The 19,713-nt window shown below is 42.5% G+C and overlaps 1 protein-coding gene across 1 annotated transcript in view; it reads left to right on the top strand.

Moving 5' to 3' along the window:
* Positions 1–1,806: 1,806 nt before the first annotated feature.
* shq1 (SHQ1, H/ACA ribonucleoprotein assembly factor) overlaps positions 1,807–19,713 on the top strand; it is a 36,366-nt gene continuing 18,459 nt past the window's right edge. The window contains exons 1-9 of the mRNA XM_029673089.2: positions 1,807–1,911; positions 4,799–4,987; positions 5,205–5,269; positions 6,931–7,053; positions 8,049–8,212; positions 8,450–8,562; positions 8,696–8,793; positions 14,675–14,832; positions 15,979–16,032. Of these exons, the coding sequence (XP_029528949.1) occupies positions 4,845–4,987; positions 5,205–5,269; positions 6,931–7,053; positions 8,049–8,212; positions 8,450–8,562; positions 8,696–8,793; positions 14,675–14,832; positions 15,979–16,032 (918 nt within the window). The 5' untranslated portion in view covers positions 1,807–1,911; positions 4,799–4,844. The remainder of the gene's footprint in view (positions 1,912–4,798; positions 4,988–5,204; positions 5,270–6,930; positions 7,054–8,048; positions 8,213–8,449; positions 8,563–8,695; positions 8,794–14,674; positions 14,833–15,978; positions 16,033–19,713) is intronic.

A 19,713-nucleotide genomic window follows, 5' to 3' on the forward strand; every position in this document is an offset into this window, starting at 1 on the left:
GGTCGTAAGTTACTCTGCGCATGAGCAAGCTCCAAGAGCTGTCTGGGAGGACTCTAGAAGCTCGCCCATGGCATCGCAACAAAACACACTATGGAAAACGCTGTGTTAGCATGTGCATGCAAAATACCATGTTTATCAATACAACAATTAAACCACTTCTGCAAAAAGTAATTGTGCAGCCAAGGCAATAATAGCACTTATGGCAGTATGGAATAAAATGACATATGATAAACAATATGCAAAGCAGTATTGGAAACTCTAACATTAAAGAATACTAACAGCGATACAGTAGAAGATATGGCTGAAACTTATCAAAGTAACATGAAGTAATTAGTGGTAATTACCTATTATTTTACAGCATGTAAAATACCAAATAAATCCCCCCTGCAATTTACATTTTGATCCGCGCACAACATTCAGACATTCGCGTTTCTGTCGACATTAAAAAGTCCTCAGGAAAATGCGTCTTCTCCCCTCGGATGACGATACTACTCTGACCCGAGTAGGCTGGTGCAGTGTCCAGATGCGCATTTCCAAGCTTTCTGATAAGTTGTGAATGGCAAGGCTATGATGGTTGAGGGTTAATTTACGTAGCCTGAGCAGCCAATCTAATGAGATTTAAGGGAAACTAAAGGGACTGTGATGGGAAATGAGGTAAGGAGGAGAGGTGCAGGATGGCCTTTTTTTTGCAGGGGTACCTGGACACCACATGGTACAAATATAGCACTGTACAGGAAAAAAACGATTTTATGTGCAGATGTAAAAGTAGAGTAAGGAATACTAAGTTGGGTCTGTAGAATCAAAATGTGGTGTCATTTCAAAGGGCTCTGAATAATATAGGGTGTTGCTGGCCTTTAACTCCGCCCATTCCATTGGCCACAATGCGACTCAGTGTATATGGAATACATATTGGCTTATAGAGCAAAAACTATTCTGGGTGTCGCAGTAAAGGTATTGTAGGAAATACTCAGTAGGATCTGTAAATTATATAAGGTGTCATTTCATGGGCCTCTGACTAATACTGAGTGTTGCTGGCAAACAGCTTAAAATGGGGTGCCTGGACACCATACGAAAAAAATATAGCACTGTACAGGGAAAAGTATTATTTGTGCCAATGTAAAAGTGGAGTTATGAATACGTAGTAGGGTCTGTAGAATGTAGACATGGTGTTATTTCATGCAGGCTTTTTTACAGAATAGTATAGGTTAACAGGAGGAATAAACCAATATCATGATATGCCTTGCTCATATCGATATCAAACGGTATTGATATCATATCAAATGATCGATAATGGCCCCCACCACAATGTGAAATAAATAACACATTTATAATTAAATATATTTCATTATTAAGCATATAACTTAATTTCATCAGTCTGCTCTATCATTCAAGCTTCAAGTCTTAACTTCTTTCAAGTGCTTTCCTTACCAATAACTCATGTGAAACATAGTCTTGCATGCCATTGTGGTGGCAGGTAGCCTGGTGGTTAGAGCATTGGGTCAGTATCTGAAAGATTGCTGGATCGAATCCCTGTGTTGACAAAGTAAAAATATGTCATTCTACAGACCCTACTGAGTATTCCCTACAATACTTTTACTAAAGCATCCAGAATATTTTTTGCTCTATAAGCCAATATGTGATTCACATTGTGGTCGTCAATGGAATATGAACAAATATGAATAATTGTTCATGTTTAGACAACTACCTTTCATATATCACGAATAAATACAGGTTATTGAAACGTGTCTACAATTACGTGGGGGGCTTTAATTTTGAACGTTTTCGAAATTCCTTGACCCGGAAGTACATTTTTAGTGTTGCTGACGAGCCGCTGATGATGATGCCACGCTAAAGTGCTGTTCACATCACACAAGTTTGCCATGATGATTTCTAATGAGACGAGTTCATAAGGTAATTTCGTGTTCTTTTAAATATTTGAGTTCACTGACTGTAAATTGTTAATGCATGTTAACAGCCTACATCGCTAACGTGTCAGTACTGTAGAATGCTACAGGCTAACTGGCCAGACATTAAATCGGCCTACCGTTAGCTAGCTAGCTAATTTATAACAGTATATTTAATAAACGTAGCTAGATAACTAGCTAAGCTACTCGGTCTTAAACACACTTACCTATATACTATTCAATGTCGTATTTGACCATTCATTTGAAATGTATTTGAAACGTTTAAGTGGGTGCTACTGAAACAGTTCAACGTGATCTTTTTAATGCGTTGGGCTACTGACCGTGTGTCAGTGGCACGTGGAGGGTAAACAACACAGTACACTTTGCTACAAAACCAACCACAAGGTGGAGGAGTTTGCCACTTTTCAAAAGGGGTCTTGTGGACTCAGGCATGGGGCGCAGGTTTTTGTTCCAGCCCAGTACTGACTGTTAAAGAGGACCCTGCAGCTTATTTAGGAGGTTCTGAAGAAGCAGTTGAGACAAGTCAGTAGATCAGGTCCAAATTGGTCTGCCTGTGTAACCAGAGTGCTCCCTCTTTTACGCTGCTGCTTCTCTCTGGTTATAATCAATGCATAGGTGCTATAACTATACCTACATATTACCTCAATTAGCCGACTAACCGGTGACCCGCACATTGACTCTGTACCGGTACCACCTGTATATAGCCTCGCTACTGTCATTCTACCTTTTAAAAATGTGTATTTCTTTACGTATCTATTGTTTACCTAATACCTATTTTTTTTCTTAATTGCACTGTTGGTTAAGGCTTGTAAGTAAGAATTTAATTGTATTCGGAGCACATGACAAACACACGTTTTGATATTATTTGTCAATAGAATAAACTCTCAGAGCTATAAACTCTGTTACTTGGACAAGACGCTTTTTCTCCTGGACCTAGAATGAGGACCACGGGCATCCTAAAACTACCTGCCCGGCCTAACCTGGCATAAACCACTAAGTAAATTATTAATAAGCACTAATTCACATTTCGTATGTAAGACGTAATTTACATGAACGTTTCCAATAAACAATGAAAACACAGACAGATTGGCATTATGATGCGTTCATAACATGTTGGAAACTGAAAATCCTTCTTGTAAACTGGGAGCAATGAGTTGTGTACATTCACATGCTTTGAATTTGTTGAGAATGCTGATGGGCAATTTTTTAAATTTGATTTATTTTTACCTTTATTTAACTAGGCAAGTCAGTTAAGAACAAATTCTTATTTTCAATGACGACCTAGGAACAGTGGGTTAACTGCCTGTTCAGGGGCAGAACGACAGATTTGTACCTTGTCAGCTCGGGGCTTTGAACTTGCAACCTTCCGGTTACTAGCTGTGTCAACCATCTAACAGTAGAGCTTTCATGCTGGTAAACAGATAGTAGGGTTCTTAAACCAAATTAATAGGTAAAAAAAAAATGTTTTTAACTGCAGAAAATGCTAATATTGAGGCAATTTCCTTAGTATGTGACATCAGAGTTCAGCATGTGGGAGAACTTGTATCTCAGAGATGATAGCCTAGTGACTGTAGATGAGCTTCACACTAGTAATTACCAGTGGATTTTTCCCTGTCATATTCTGGTACTAGATGTTATGAATGCAGCATTCAATTTATGATTATTTTTTAATTATAATGATAACAAGACTCCGGTGTGTTTCTTTTACATGTAGTGAATCACAATTTTGGATGGGACTAGCGATAGCATAGTTAGGTCAGCAAACATTAGCAACAAACTTTGTAGAAACAGAGTTCATGTCGGGAGAAATGGAGGGAAATGTCTGTCAGTGACATGACAATAGTTCTCAGGTACTTCACACACCTGTTGTGCGTTCCGTTCGCCTCAACATTTGCTACGTTGTGTGAATGTTTGCACTGAACAATACTTTTCCTCACAACGGTGCACACTGTTCTTCAACAGTCTGAGGTACATTTGCTCTCGTTTTGTGGTGTTGAGATGTGTGGTCCTGATCAATATGGGTGTGACCAAACTCGTGCAACACACCATACGGTAATAATTAGAGGTCGACCGACTGATTTTTCAACGTCAATACCGATTATTGGAGGACCATCTGCTGAATCAGATGTTTTTTTGTATTTATTTATTTATTTGTAATAATGACAATTACAACAATACTGAATGACCACTTTATTTTAACTTAATATAATTCATCAATAAAATCAATTTATGATTGAGAAATTAATAGGCACTGCATTGATTATATGCAACGCAGGACAAGCTAGATAAACTAGTAATATCATGAACCACGTGTAGTTTGATTGTTTTTTATAAGACAAGTTTAATGCTAGCTAGCAACTTACCATGGCTTCTTGCTGCACTTGCGTAACCGGTAGTCAGTCTGCCACGCATGCTCCTCGTGGAGTGCAATGTAATCGGCCACAATCGGTGTCCAAAAATGCAGATTACCGATTGTTATGAAAACTTGAAATCGGCCCAAATTAATCGGCCATTCCGATGAATCGGTCCACCTCTAGTAATAATCACACCCTGAGCCGCCAAAATCGTTTTTTTCAACTGGTCGTTCAGTACAGTACAGTTTCCGTTGGATTCAACGTTGAACACCGTTCTGTCATACTGAACGCATCCCTGATTTAATCAGGTTCGTGGTAGTTGATTAATTGGATGATCAGATCTGTTTGTGGCTGCTGGTACAGAAGTATCAACACCGTGACTTCCCAATTCTAGGAGTAAAGAAGAAATAAGTGGGCTCAGGAGAAGATCAGTTTGATGTCAAGCAGTGCTACTGCTAAACATTATAAAATGTGTATGATACCTTGTGGGCTAATCAAACTCCCCCACTACTTCCACAGCTCTCACAGACCCCTGTAGATCCTCACCTGCGGTGTTCTGTTCATCATGATTACTCCAGCGTTTGAGTTGAGCCAGGACCCAACTTTCCTAATCCTGACCATCCGTGTGCCCTACACGAGAACATCAGAGTTTGATCTCTACATCGATGGAGATGATTTCAAGTTCTATGCCAAGCCTTACTTCCTCAGGTTAATTTGTGCTGTCATTATTGAAGTCACTTCATTCATGTTTTTTATTTTTTTTATTTTTATTTTATATATATATATATATATATATATATATATATATATATATAGGTATGTAGTAATTAAATGCACACAGTTGCACCATGATATGCTGTAATTGTGTCAACAGGCTGATGGGCTACCTTCTTGTTTAGTTCTAACACTTGTATCTCTTATCAAGACTGACCTTACCTGGAAAGATAGTGGAGGATGGGAGGGAAAAGGCCACTTTCGACATTGATAAAGGTAATGTTTGCTATTTAAAGTTTGTTCATGTTTTTATTGATAAGGAATCATTCATTTGTCGTTTTGCCGTTGACTCTTTGCATTTTAGAATGGATGCGTGTGGTTGAAAGATAATGCAGGATTTCATATTCTGATGAAAACAGACCCCCTAATGCATTGTTGATAGTGCTTTATTGACCCGTTTATTGAAACGAAATGTGACACTATCTTTGTCAGTGCGTGTGTCCTCTTGACCTCCCAGTAATCAAATCAGCATTACTGGTTAGGCGGATCCTCTCACTAGACTCCACAGTGTGTGGTTAGTACTTCAGCTAGCCAGAGAGTAGCAGGACCCTGAGTGATGGGGCTGATGGCAGAGTCAGTGGGATTGATCCCTGGTGCCTCTTTAGCACTCACTACAGAGATGGCCACACAGACTTAATTACTGGTTATGCTGTTAGATATGGAGGGCCATTTGACCCGTCCGTGATGTAATGAGTGCCTCCTGCAGCCCTACTTTTATTTCTGCTAATTTCTAGTGACTCTTGGCCTTTTTTTGTTTTATTCATGTATTTATTCTATTTACCAACTCATTCTCATGCGGCTACTTTGATTCAAAGCAATTTATTTTCAGTTAGGAGTGGAATACTCGGATCATTCTTTTTAATGAATTTAATTTCCAATTATCCCTCTTGATTATGTTGGGTTGGTGAAGCGTTCGCTTTATGCACGCTGACACATCATTGGCCCTCGGATCAGCGACGCCCTGTTTGACATACTGTGTCTAAATAAGCCGCTAACTGCTGCTAATTTAGCTTCTCTAATGGGAGTCCCGGTTTATACTCTCAATTAGAAATTATTAAGATGCATCTTTTTTTGGGCTGGGCAATATAGCCAAAATATCATATCACCATATTTGTCTCATGTACGGCGGTATTTGACACTATTTAATGCTTCTGAATAATACAAGTTAGAAATGTTGTTTTATTAGTAGTGCATCACCGTTGAATAGCAACATACATTTTATGGGCTTTCTCCATTCTGATTTGTTTTATACACATTCAAGTAGTACCATTTGGATAAATTTGTATGTTTATCCAGCACTGTGTCAACATATCGTTATTGACGGTATTGTAAAAATCCATATACCAGTTTTTGCGATATATCAGACAGCCCTACTGCCTTTGGACTCTCCAAGGCAGCCAGCCTCCTCTTAAGGGGCCCAGAGCCAAGGCAATTAGCCAACTAGCATAAAGCGTTTTTAAGTTAAATACTCTAACAAAGCGTTGAAAGTTTTACGAGGTCTTTAAAAGGGATTAAGACCTAGACATTATCTCCTTGGCTAGAGGTGGAATGGTCATATATTTGATAGGTCTTGTCGTCTTTCTCTTTTAATTGCTGTTTTGAGAGAAGTAAAACCTCTGCTTTTGACTGCAGAGACAGTCATGCATTTATCGTGAGCATTCATTGTTCTACATGTGACGAGCCATGTCTACTTGATGAAAAATGCTCCAGGACTGTTTAAAGGCAGACAATGCTATCCGATTTGCTTCCACATTGTCTACGTCTCTACTCTTTGTACAGCTACACATTCAGTTGTTGCGTTTCTCAAACCGCAGATCTCTGCCGCAGCGCTGCCAATTGTTTCACCTGCTCCCTGATGTTCTCTCTGTGTGTCCCAGGTCTTTTTACCCTGCACGTCCCCAAGGAGACAGCAGGGGAACACTTTGAAGGGCTCCAGATGCTGACTAGTCTCCTGGCTCCCAAAGGCTCCCGCTCAGCCAAGCCTCTGGTGGAAGACATGGGTATATACTGAAGTGCCATAACATTTACATTGTAGTCGTTTAGCAGATGCTCTTATCCAAAGCGACTTGCAATTCGTGCATTCATCTTAAGATGCCTAGGTGAGACAACCACATATCACAGTCGTAGCGAGTACATTTTCCCTTAAAGTAGATGCCATCAAAGTCTGTGCTAGTAGGAAAATATATGTGTGGACACCTGCTTGTCTTACATCTCATTCCAAAATCATTATATGGAGTTGGTCCCCCTTTTGCCGCTATAACAGCCTCCAATCTTCTGGGAATGCTAGATGTTGGAACATTGCTGCGGGGACTTGCTTCCATTTAGCCACGAGCATTAGTGAGGTTGGGCACTGTTGATGGGCGATTAGGCCTGGCTCGCAGTCAGCATTCCAATTCATCCCAAATGTAATCGTCAGGGCTCTACGCAGGCCAGTGAAGTTCTTCCACACCGTTTTCGACAAACCATTTCTGTATGGACCTCGCTTTGTGCATGGGGGCATTGTCAAGCTGAAACAGGAAAGGGCCTTCCCCAAACTGTTGGCACAAAGTTGGAAGCAAAGAATCGTCTAGAATGTCATTGTATGCTGTAGCGTTAATATTTCCCTTCACTGGAACTAAGGGTCCAAGCCCAAACCATGAAAAACAGCAAAAGAACAATATTCCTCCACCACAACTTTTTAGTTGGCACTATGCGTTGGGGCAGGTAGCGTTCTCCTGGCATCTGCCAAATCCAGATTAGTCCGTCGGACTGCCAGATGGTGAAGCTTGATTCATCACTCCAGAGAAGGCGTTTCCACTGCTCCAGAGCCTAGTATATTGCTGGAAGACATATTGATGTTCATGTTAAGCTCAAATATGTCTCGTAAACGAAACCACTGAAGTAAGGACTGAGAACAGAAAAAAACACTGGATTTTGTCATCGATTATGTTTTAATACGATTTGGCTGAATGGTTTTGTTTCTCATTAAGACATTGATGCTTTCTTTACATTACAGAAGCGTGCAGTGGTATTTTGGACGGTGAAGAAGAGGATGACGAAGAGGAGTTTGACTGGCAGGTTGAGCAGGAGGTGTACATAGACACCTCAGAGGAGCAGCTGAAGGAACTGCAGAAGTATGGCTTTGGGAGTCAGAGGTCCGGAGTGTTCACTCGACTGCAGGTAAGGTCATTCATTGGCTTTGGCAGTACTGCACAGAGTCACACTGTGCTTCTTGAAGACGGTTCCTAGAAATTAGTAGTGGAATGGTATCCTTTGAAAGCATTGCTAGGTTTTATAATGCGATTGGTATCGTTCCCGTAAGTAGGGCCAGGAGTTCTTCCTGACCATATGACCTGACCAGGAAAACATAACATCAAGTACAGCATGTGAAGATCTAATGGAGTATTGTCCAATCAGGAGGAGCTGAGTGATGTCATCGACATCCAAAACCCAGATAGAACCACAGGGTCAGAGAGGAGAAGGAAACGACTGGATGCTGAGACGTCCATATTCTGCCCTGACCATTACCTGTGAGTGATCCAAAGAATAGTACCCACTAATTAAATCATTGTTCAATATTAACAAATGCACAGATGTCACAGATTTATTGTATTGTGTTCTATCACTTTCATTGTTATGATACTGAGCTGTTTGTGTCTGTAGTGCTGACCTGTTTGAGGACGAGGAGATCCAGGGTCTGCTGAAGTTCCGCCCTTGGTGGTCTGATCTGTGCCCAGACTCCATCCGGCAGGGAGAGGCAGGTGAGCTGGAGTCCTCCCTATCTATCCCATCACTACCACACATGAAGGGATAGTTCATCTTCAAATCATGTACTAAAATTTGATAAAAAGTTGCTCTTATGTCTGTTAAATGATGCTGTATTTCATGTAGTAGCATTGTATTACAGAGTAATGATAACCTGTAGTTTAAGCTCAGATCACACAAAGAGCAGTAAGAGATTTCCACCAGCAGATGGTGTAAAAATACTGACGACAAAAAATGAACTTAATTTTGGCGTCAAACAAGTGACCCCCCCCCAGAAAACCACATTTGTGTTAATGTATAAATAATTACTGTTTTAACGTGTGTGTATACATATCCATTATTGTTGAATTGTTTTGTTGAGTGCTGTCAGTTGTGAGTTTGTGGCGTGGAGTTAGTTTAACATTTCACTGGATTGAGTTTGACATTAAGCCTACAGTGTTAGTTTTGTAATGGTCATTAAAGAACATATTCAGTCTAGATCATAATTTCTTAGGGCTTTCCTTTAATGCAGAATTGAACCCAATTTCCCTTCCCCCGTCCAGACTTGTATCGCCATTACCTTACTCTCCCTCAAATCCTATTTCTTTTCTTTATCTCTTATTAATCCATGACATAAGAAATCAATGAGTCATTTAAAAGGTGTGATCCACGGCTGGCTGGGCTCTACAGGTTTGTTTTCCCCTCTTCTCTCTCAGATGAGAGCGATAAGGGCTTATGGAACAATTCAATTGTGCCATCCAGCTCTCCTAACAGCCTGCTAATTCCTCTGCTCCCACCGCATCAACGAACACATGGCTCGTAGCCACAGCTTATGTTAGTACAGGATGTCGTACTGTACGCTCAGGAAAGGATTTAGATGAAACATTATCACAGGAGGATATGCTGGGTTGACAGTGCCAGGATCCCCATCTCTGCCCTAGCACAGGAGAGATCGCACACTGCCGAACAGCCATCAGTCAATACTACGCGGCACTCATACACGGACCATTAGCCGTAGGCAGGAGGAATCCAGCATGAAGTTTTCCTGCAACTCTGTGAACTCCTTTTCTCATTCGGTATTCTGAGTACTCGGCCGGAGCCCCGGCGCAGATAAAGGGGACAAATTTAAACTAATGACTTAACTGACAGCTGGATGCACGTTAGCCTTCCCCTGCCCGTCGGAAGAGTATTGGTCAGCAAATGTAGCCGTTAGTAGTAAAATCTTGATGGCATGCTTATGATTTTAACACATTTTATATATGTACCATCAAAAGTTTGGACACAACCCTTGAAAGAGTAGGTTTAATTTACTGTTACTATTTTCTACATTGTACGAATAATAGTGAAGACATCAACTATGAAATAACACATATGGAATCGTGCAGTAACCAAAAAAGTGTTTTAAAAAATTAGATAAAAAAAAAATAGATTTGAGATTCGTTGAAGTAGCCACCCTTTGCCTTGATGACCGTTTTGCACACTCTTGGCATTCTCTCAAATAGCTCAATTCTGCAGCTGTTGGCCGAGGTTGGAGTAGCCAGGAGGAAGGCATGGCCAGCCGTTGAGAAATGCTTGTTGAAGTTTTCGATAATCATGGATTTATCGGTGGTGACCGTGTTACCTAGTCTCAGTGCAGTGGGCAGCTGGGAGGAGGTGCTCTTGTTCTCCATGGACTTTACAGTGTCCCAGAACTATGGCAAGAACAGCTCAAATAAGCAAAGAGAAACGACAGTCCATTACTTTTAGACATGAAGGTCAGTCAATCTGGAACATTTCAAGAACTTTGATCGTTTCTTCAGGTGCAGTCGCAAAAACCAACAAGCGATATGATGAAACAGGCTCTCATGAGGACCGCCACAGGAAAGGAAGACTCAGAGTTACCTCTACTGCAGAGGATATGTTAATTGGAGTTACCAGCCTCAGATATTTCAGCCCATATAAATGCTTCACAGAGTTCAAGTAACAGACACATCTCAACATCAACTGTTCAGAGGAGACTACGTGAATCAGGCCTTTATGGTCGGATTGCTGCAAAGAAACCACTACTAAAGGACACCAATTAGAAGAAGAGACTTGCTTGGGCCAAGAAACACGAGCAATGGACATTAGACCGGTGGAAATCTGTCCTTTGGTCTGATGGGTCCAAATTTGACATTTTTGGTTTCAACCGCAGTGTCTTTGGGAGACGCAGAGTAGGCGAACGGATGATCTCTGCGTGTGTAGTTCCCACTGTGAAGCCTGGAGGAGGAGGTGTGATGGTGCGGGGGTGCTTTGCTGGTGACCCTGTCAGTGATTTATTTAGAATTCAAGGCACACTTAACCAGCATGACTACCACAGAATTCTGCAGCGATACACCATCCCATCTGGTTTGTACTTAGGGGGGGAACTATCATTTGTTTTTCATCAGGACAATGACCCAAAACACAACTCCAGGCTGTGTAAGGGCTATTTGACCAAGAAGGAGAGGGATGGAGTGCTGCATCAGATGACCTGGCCTCCACAATCACACGACCTCAATCCAAATTGAGATGGTTTGGGATGAGTTGGAACGCAGAGTAAAGGAAAAGCAGCCAAGTGCTCAGCATATGTGGTAACTCCTTCAAGACTGTTGGAAAAGCACTCCTCATGAAGCTGGTTGAGAGAATGCTACGAGTGTGCAAAGCTGTCATCAAGGCAAGCGGTGGCTACTCTGAAGAATCTAAAATATAACATTTTTATTAAATACTTTTGGTTACTACATGATTCCATACGTGTTATTTAATAGTTTTGTACAATGTAGATAACAGTCCAAATTAAGAACCTTTTGAATGAGTAGGTGTGTCCAAACGTTTGACTAGTACTGTATATAATGTGTGGGAGCAAAATTCTTAAGATTCCCTATTTTGGCCTCTTTCTGTTTTTTTCTCCCTCCCTTTCCTCCCGTAAGACAGAGATATACAGTATATGTCAGCTGACAGATGGGTGTAGACACCAGTGGTAATTAAGTAGAAACCTCACCCTGGACCTTTGTGCCCCCTCTGTGTTCCCCGGGTCGAGGCCAGAGCACTGACAGGCCACAAACTGTCCACTGGGTCCACATGAACTGAGTGGGCGGTGTTAATCCAACATGACAGCCCTGTCTCTGCCTGCGGCTCTTCTTATGGCTGGTTTGACCTGCCAGCGGCAGTCTGTGATTCATCACTACATTCATTGCATTGACTCGCAGGTTCTTTAACGTCAGAAAATGTCAATCTTAAACAGTTGCGCTTTAGTATTGAGTGTTGACGACCTTGTTCTGTACTACCAAGGTCATACGTCAGAAGCCTCTGAGTGAAGTAGAGTTGTAGGTAATTTCCAGCCTCGTGCACATTGAGCAGAGGTATATTTGCTCCATGTCACTGGTGCCATCTGTACCTGGAGTAGGGCCATACAATGGGGGCAGACTGCTCAGAAGACTGGAGGAACTAAGTGACAAATGAATCTCCATTCATCTGACCCCCCCCACACACACACACACACACACTCGATTGGCTAGGATCAAAGCTGAGATCAGTGAGTGCCTTTCAGATTGTCCCATTAGATCTTCTAATCTCATCCAGATGTCTCTTGGATGAATGGAGCGCTGCGGCTGCATTATGCAGGCCCAGTTAGCTTGTTATTGGCAGTAATCCCATGTTCATCCTGTTTTAAAATGTATTTTTAGATCCATTACGTGTGGACAAAAACAGGAGTTACAGCAACTGATGCTCTCGCTAGATGTCACTGAATGACAGCGCTTGTATACACTTTTTGGAACATCTTGATGAGTGCTGGACTTCTGTTCTAATAAATAAACAAAGGAAGCTGTTTGCCAGCAGCCCTATCACTTTTCCCTGATCCCCAATGCAAATAGTCTGGGTAGTCATTTGATTAGCTGTTCAGGAGTCGTATGGCTTTAGAGGTAGAAGCTGTTAAGAAACCTTTTGGACCTAGACTAGACCTGGCGCTCCGGAACTGCTTGCCGTGAGACGATGGTGGCTGGAGTCTTTGACCATGTTTAGGGCCTTCCTCTGACACCGTCTGGTATAGAGGTCCAGGATGGCAGGAAGCTTGACTCCAGTGATGTACTGGACCTACAAGATTTTGGAATATTGCTGCAGGGACTTGCTTCCATTCAGCCACGAGCATTAGTGAGGTCGGGCACTGATTTTGAGTGATTAGGCCTGGCTGTCAGTCGACGTTCCAATTCATCCCAAAGGTGTTCCCAAAGATGTTCGACGGGATTGAGGTCAAGGCTCTGTGCAGGCCAGTCAAGTTCTTCCACACCGACCTCGACAAACCATTTCTGTATGGACCTGTCTTTGCACAGGGGCATTGTCATATTGGAAAAGGACAGGGCCTTCCCCAAACTGTTGCCGCCAAGTTGGAAGCACAGACTCGTCTAGAATGTCATTGTATGCTGTAGCATTAATATTTCTCTTCACTGGAACTAATGGTCCAACCCCGAACCATGAAAAACAGCCCCAGACCAGTATTCCTCCACCACCAAACTTTACAGTTGGCACTACTGTATGCCTTAGAGCAGGTAGCGTTCTCCTGGCATCCGCCAAACCCAGATTCATCTGTCGGCTTGCCAGATGGTGAAGCGTGATTCATCACTGCGCCAGACTCCAATGGCGGCGAGCTTTCTACCACTCCAGCCGGCGCTTGGCATCGCGCATGGTGATCTGAGGCTTGTGTGCAACTGCTCAACCATGGTAATTTTAACTGAGGACAGATGATTTTTATGCGCTTCAGCACGAACTGACTTGTTGGAAAGGTGGCATGCTATGAGGGTGCCACGTAAGCGCATTCTACTGCCAATGTTTGTTTATGGAGATTGCATGGCTGTGTGCTCAATTTTATACATGTTGAAATAGGTGAATCCACTCATTTGAAGGAGTGTCCACATCCTTTTTCATATATAGTGTATGTCTGCTGCAGAGGGACAAAGGGGAGCCATGAGAACACGTTTTGATCCGTTTCTGGAGAACAAATTGGCTCCCTATTTGCAAAAATGGAGAACAAGCTATAATGGGAGAACAAGCTATAATGGAAAAATACTGGAGTTTTTGTGCAAGTATAGCCAACTAGCACAAAAAGATTATTGCGACATTTTCAAAACAATACGATATCTTTAAAAATAATATCCCGCTATGTAACAAACCCCCCCCCCCTCTCAATAGTCTGTGTGTGTTTCCTACACTCGGCAGACTGCTGGATGTAGGCCAGTGGGGCGCTGAGTTTCTCCCCAGCGTCCTGGCTGATCTCCCGGGGAGGTGCGGTAAGGGGGAGGTGTGCGTGTGTGCTCCGCTTGGCCAGGCTGGGCTGCTGCAGCTGCACTGGCAAGGGAATCGGGGTACCGTCTGCAGGGATCTAGCCCTGATGTAATGGAGCAGGAATCCAGTTCCCAGCAGAGCCAAGAGGATCATTTGAAACTGCTGCTGTAGTGTGTGCACGCACAGTCAAGCCCACACACTCAGGGGCTCAGTATAGGGGCTGTCCTCGATAGGCAAAGGGAAGGATTGCTTTCAGCTGTTCCATAAGCTGCAGAGAAAGTGCTGACTTGGAATCTGTTCTTGTAGACCTTTAGCTTTGTTTTCAGCACTGAACGTTGCACATTAAACTTTACCAATTGAGTTTGGGTGGAGGGTATCTTGATCAGTAACTGAGGAAGAAACTCAGGGACTTTTGATTCTTTCCAAAAGAACTGATAACCTAGTGTTTTCCTCACACAATTCAAGCCGTGGGCCATCTCTGCAACATAATAGAAATGATGGATCCCTCTTTTGCTTCATAGTAAAATATGTGCATGAACTGTTAGAAATGAATGTGTTTGCAGGCATGATTAGGCCCATGTAGAAACCCAGTGAGTCTAAGGGTGGACTGTTGTTTTTCAGCGGTGTCCTTCACTGATGATGAGAAGGAGCAGCTAAGAAAGTTTACCAACCATTCCTACATCCTGGACAAGAAGTCCCGTTTCCAGGTGTGGCTCAGCCTGGTGGACATCATCCTGGCATACTGCTACGAATTGCGCACTACAGAGGGAGAGCACAACGTGAGTTAGCGACCGTCAGTTAGCCTCTACATCTCCCTCCAGGTCAAAGCTTTAACATGGACTTCCACCAAGTTCCTACAGGGATCTTGAGTTTTTTTAATGTTGTCTTACTGTCACTAAACCGTAATACATGGAACTCACAGTCTGTTGTTGCACAGGTGGAAATAGATGTTTAAGTGATAATGCCCAAGAAGCTGGTGTTTTGGAGGATGCATTGGCATGAGTGTTGTTCCCAAACCGTGCCAGTATATCCTCCAAACAATTCCTTTGAGGACATAATCACTTTTACACAACCGGTTACCAACATATTCAAATAATGACAGACATGCGTTTATAAAATAAAAATGTTTTTAAATGAATTAATTCATACTATTTCATCCTTCCACGAGATGTAGTCCCGGCACACATCTATGGTGCTACCCATGCTGCCTATCGGTTAGGTTGCCATAGACGCGACCCAGTCTTAGTCTTTTTGTTCTATATCTATGGGCTCGACCCAGTTGCTCGTTCTAAAATAGATTATAGACTGGGTCGTTTGAACCCTGAATATCAGATTGTAAACCACAGCTATGACAAAAAATAAATGTTTACTGCTCTAATTACGTTGGTAACCAGTTTATAATAGCATTCGAACACCTCGGGTTTGTGGTGTGTGTAGCCAATATACCACGGCTACGGGCTGTATCCAGGCACTCCACGTCACGCCGTGGTATATTGGCCATATACTACACCTCCTTGTGCCCTATTGCTTAAATTAAGGTCTACAATGGGAGATGGTGAGAGAAATTCCCATGGTCACACATTCATGTGTTTTTATACATCATTGGGTCAGATCCGGAGCTGTAATTCTTAGTACTGCCGTAAACACATACTTTAGACAGCAACCTGTGAAGTCATCTGTGAACGTTCTATGAACATCTGGGGTGTTACGGCCTTATACACCTTAGAGAGCCAGGATCAGGCTGCTTTTCCAGAGATCGTGTTGTAAGTTATCTGTAATGGACACTAGGGACGGAGTGTTAAAGAGAGTGTGGCCTGAGTTTGCCTGTTATTGGTATCATTGCTTTCTCATGTGTTGTAGGCCCACCTTGATTCTCTAAAGCGCGTGTAGAAGTTGACCTCTGTCCTCTCATTATATGACTGCAGGTTGAATCACCGTGGACCATCAGAAAACTAAGTGGGACTCTCTGCTGGCTTGAGGTAAGTAATGGGGAGGCAGTCCCTTATTTAAGTAAATTAAAGTCAAATTATCATGGAATAATAAATCCCTTAGTATGACCTTGGGCACGGCTTCCCTATTCTGGCTGTTTTCAGCTTCTGGCCCCATCTTGAGCTAAAGGCTTTTATTGATCTAAATGTGTCTGCTCCAGCCGCTGACGGAGGAAAGCTCTCAACCAGCCCTAGGAAATTACCATTTGATTGAGTTTGCTGCAGCTGGGTGGAGAGCTTGTATAAAAAAATATATATTAACACATGTAAAATGTTGGTCCATGAGCTGAAATAGGAAAATCCCAGAAACTGTTAGTGAGAATTTCTCCTTTGCCAAGATAATCCATCCACCTGACAGGTGAACAGCATGATCATTACACAGGCGCACCTTGTGCTGGGGACAATAAAAGGCCACTTTAAAATGTGCCTATTTGTCTCACGACACAATGCCACAGATGTCTCATGTTTTGAGGAAGCGTGCAATTGGTATGCTGACTGCAGGAATGTCCACCAGAGCTGTTGCCAGATCATTTGATGTTCATTTCTCTACCATAATCTGCCTCAAGTCATTTTAGAGAATTTGGCAGTACGTCCAACCAGCCTCACAACTGCAGACCACATCTGGCTTCTTCACCTGCGGTATTGTCTGAGGTGAGGTAGGGGGAGTTCTGAGAATTAGTTCTGTCAGTAATAAAGCCCTTTTGGAGATAACCAAATTATGATTGGCTGGGCCTGGCTCCCCAGTGGGGGGTGGGTGGTTCAATACCCACCCATGGCTGCACCCCTGCCCAGTCATGTGAAATCCGTAGATTAGGGCCTAATTTATTTACGTTGACTGCTTTCCTTACATGAACTGTAACTCGGTAACATCTTTGGAATTGTTGCATTTTGTGTGTTTTATATTTTCAGTGTGTTTTATATAACACACACACACACACAGTACCAGTCAAAGGTTCGGACACACCTACTCATTCAAGGGTTTTTCTTTATTTGTACTGTTTTCTCCATTGTAGAATACTAGTGAAGACATCAAAACTATGAAATAACACATGGAATCATGTAGTGACCAAAAACATATTTTACTTTTTAGATTCTTCAAAGTAGCCACCCTTTGCCTTGATGACAGCTTTGCACACCCTTGGTATTCTATCAACCACCTTCATGAGGTAGTCACCTGGAATGCATTTCAATTAACAGGTGTGCCTTGTTAAAAGTTCATTTGTGGAATTTCTTTCCTACTTAATGCGTTTGAGCCAATCAGTTGTGTTGTGACAAGGTAGGGGTGGTCCAGAAGATAGCCCTATTTGGTAAAAGACCAAGTCCATACTATGGCAAGAACATCTCAAATAAGCAAAGAGAAACGACTATAAGACATGAATGTCAGTCAATCCGGAAAATTTCAAGAACTTTGAAAGTTTCTTCAGGTGCAGTCGCAAAAACCATCGAGCGCTATGATGAAACAGGAAAGGAAGACCCAGAATTACCTCTACTGATAAGTTCATTGGCGTTACCAGCCTCAGAAATTACAGTCCAAATAAATGCTTCACAGAGTTCAAGTAACAGACACATCTCAACATCAACTGTTCAGAGGAGACTACGTGAATCAGGCCTTCATGGTCGAATTGCTGCAAAGAAACCACTACTAAAGGAAACCAATTAGAAGAAGAGACTTGCTTGGGCCAAGAAATACGTGCAATGGACATTAGACCGGTGGAAATCTGTCCTTTGATCTGATGGGTCCAAATTTGAGATTTTTGGTTCCAACCTCTGTGTCTTTGTGAGATGCAGATTAGGTGAACGGAGGATCTCTGCATGTGTAGTTCCCAAAGTGAAGCATGGAGGAGGAGATGTGATGGCGTGGGGGAGGTTTGTTGGTGATACTGTCAGTGATTTATTTCGAATTCAAGGCACACTTAACCAGCATGGCTACCACAGCATTCTGCAGCGATACGCCATCCCATCTGGTTTGCGCTTAGTGGGGCAATCATTTGTTTTTCAACACGACAATTACCCAACACACCTCCAGGCTGTGTAAGTGCTATTTGTCCAAGAAGGAGAGTGGTGGAGTGCTCCATCAGATGACCTGGCCTCCACAATCACCTGACCTCAACCCAATTGAGATAGTTTGGGATGAGTTGGACCACAGAGTGAAGGAGAAGCAGCCATCAGGTGCTCAGATTATGTGGGAACTCTTTCAAAACTGTTGGAAACGCATTCCATATGAAGCTGGTTGAGAAATGCCAAGAGTGTGCAAAGCAGTCATCAAGGTAAAGGGTGGCTACTTTGTAGAATCTAAAATATATTTTGATTTAACACTTTTTGGGGGGTTACTAAATGTGTTATTTAATAGTTTTGATATCTTCATTATTCTACAATGTAGAAAATAGTAAAAGTAAAGAAAAACCCTGGAAGGAGTAGGTGGAAACTTTTGACTGGTACTGTATATACAGCGCATTCGGAAAGTATTCAGACCCCTTGACCTTTTCCAAATTTTGTTACCTTATTCTAAAATGGATTAAATAAAAAAAATTCCTCATCAAAGTGAAAAATAGCTTTCTTACATTTTTTTCACATTTACTTAAGTATTCAAACCCTTTGCTATGAGGTTTGAAATTGAGCTCAGGTGCATCCTGTTTCCATTGATCATCCTTGAGATGTTTCTACAACTTGATTGGTCTCCAATCAAATAAACGTTTTTGTCACATGCGCTGAATACAACAGGTGTAGACCTTACAGTGAAATGTTTACTTACAGGCTCTAACCAATAGTGTGAAAAAAAGGTGTGTGTGTGTGTAGGAAGGTAGGTGAATAAATAAAACAACAGTAAAAAGACATTTGAAAATAACAGTAGCAAGGCAATATACAGACACCAGTTAGTCAGGCTTATTGAGGTAGTATGTACATGTTGGTATGGTTAAAGTGACTATGCATATATGATGAACAGAGAGTAGCAGCAGCATAAAAGAGGGGTTGGGGGGGGGGGCAAACGATGCAGATAGTCCCGGTAACCATTTGGTTACCTGTTCAGGAGTCTTATTGCTTGGGGGTAAAAACTGTTGAGAAGCCTTTTTGTCCTAGACTTGACTCTCCAAATTTGTTGTTGATGTGGACACCAAGGAACTTGAAGCTCTCAAGCTGCTCCACTACAGCCCTCAAGTCGATGAGAATGGGGGCGTGCTCGGTGCTCCTTTTCCTGTAGTCCACAATCATCTCCTTAGCTTAGGGATAGGTTGTTATTCTGGCACCACCCGGCCAGGTCTCTGACCACCTCCCTATAGGCTGTCTCATCGTTGTCTGTGATCAGGCCTACCACTGTTGTGTCTGCAAACTTAATGATGGTGTTGGAGTCGTGCCTGGCCATGCAGTCGTGGGTGAACAGGGAGCAGGAGGGGACTGAGCACGCACCCCTGGGGGGCTCCAGTGTTGAGGATCTGTGTGGCAGATGTGTTGCTACCTACCCTCACCACCTGGGGGTGGCACGTCAGGAAGTCCAGGATCCAGTTGCAGGGGGAGGTGTTTAGTCCCAGGTTCCTTAGCTTAGTGATGAGCTTTGAGGGTACTATGGTGTTGCATGCTGAGCTGTAGTCAATGAATAGCATTCTCACATAGGTGTTCCTTTTGTCCATGATTGGACATGATTTGGTAAGGCACACAACTGCCTATGTAAGGTTC

Source organism: Oncorhynchus nerka, linkage group LG2 (genome assembly GCF_034236695.1).
Source record: "Oncorhynchus nerka isolate Pitt River linkage group LG2, Oner_Uvic_2.0, whole genome shotgun sequence".
Taxonomy (NCBI): Eukaryota; Metazoa; Chordata; class Actinopteri; order Salmoniformes; family Salmonidae; genus Oncorhynchus; species Oncorhynchus nerka.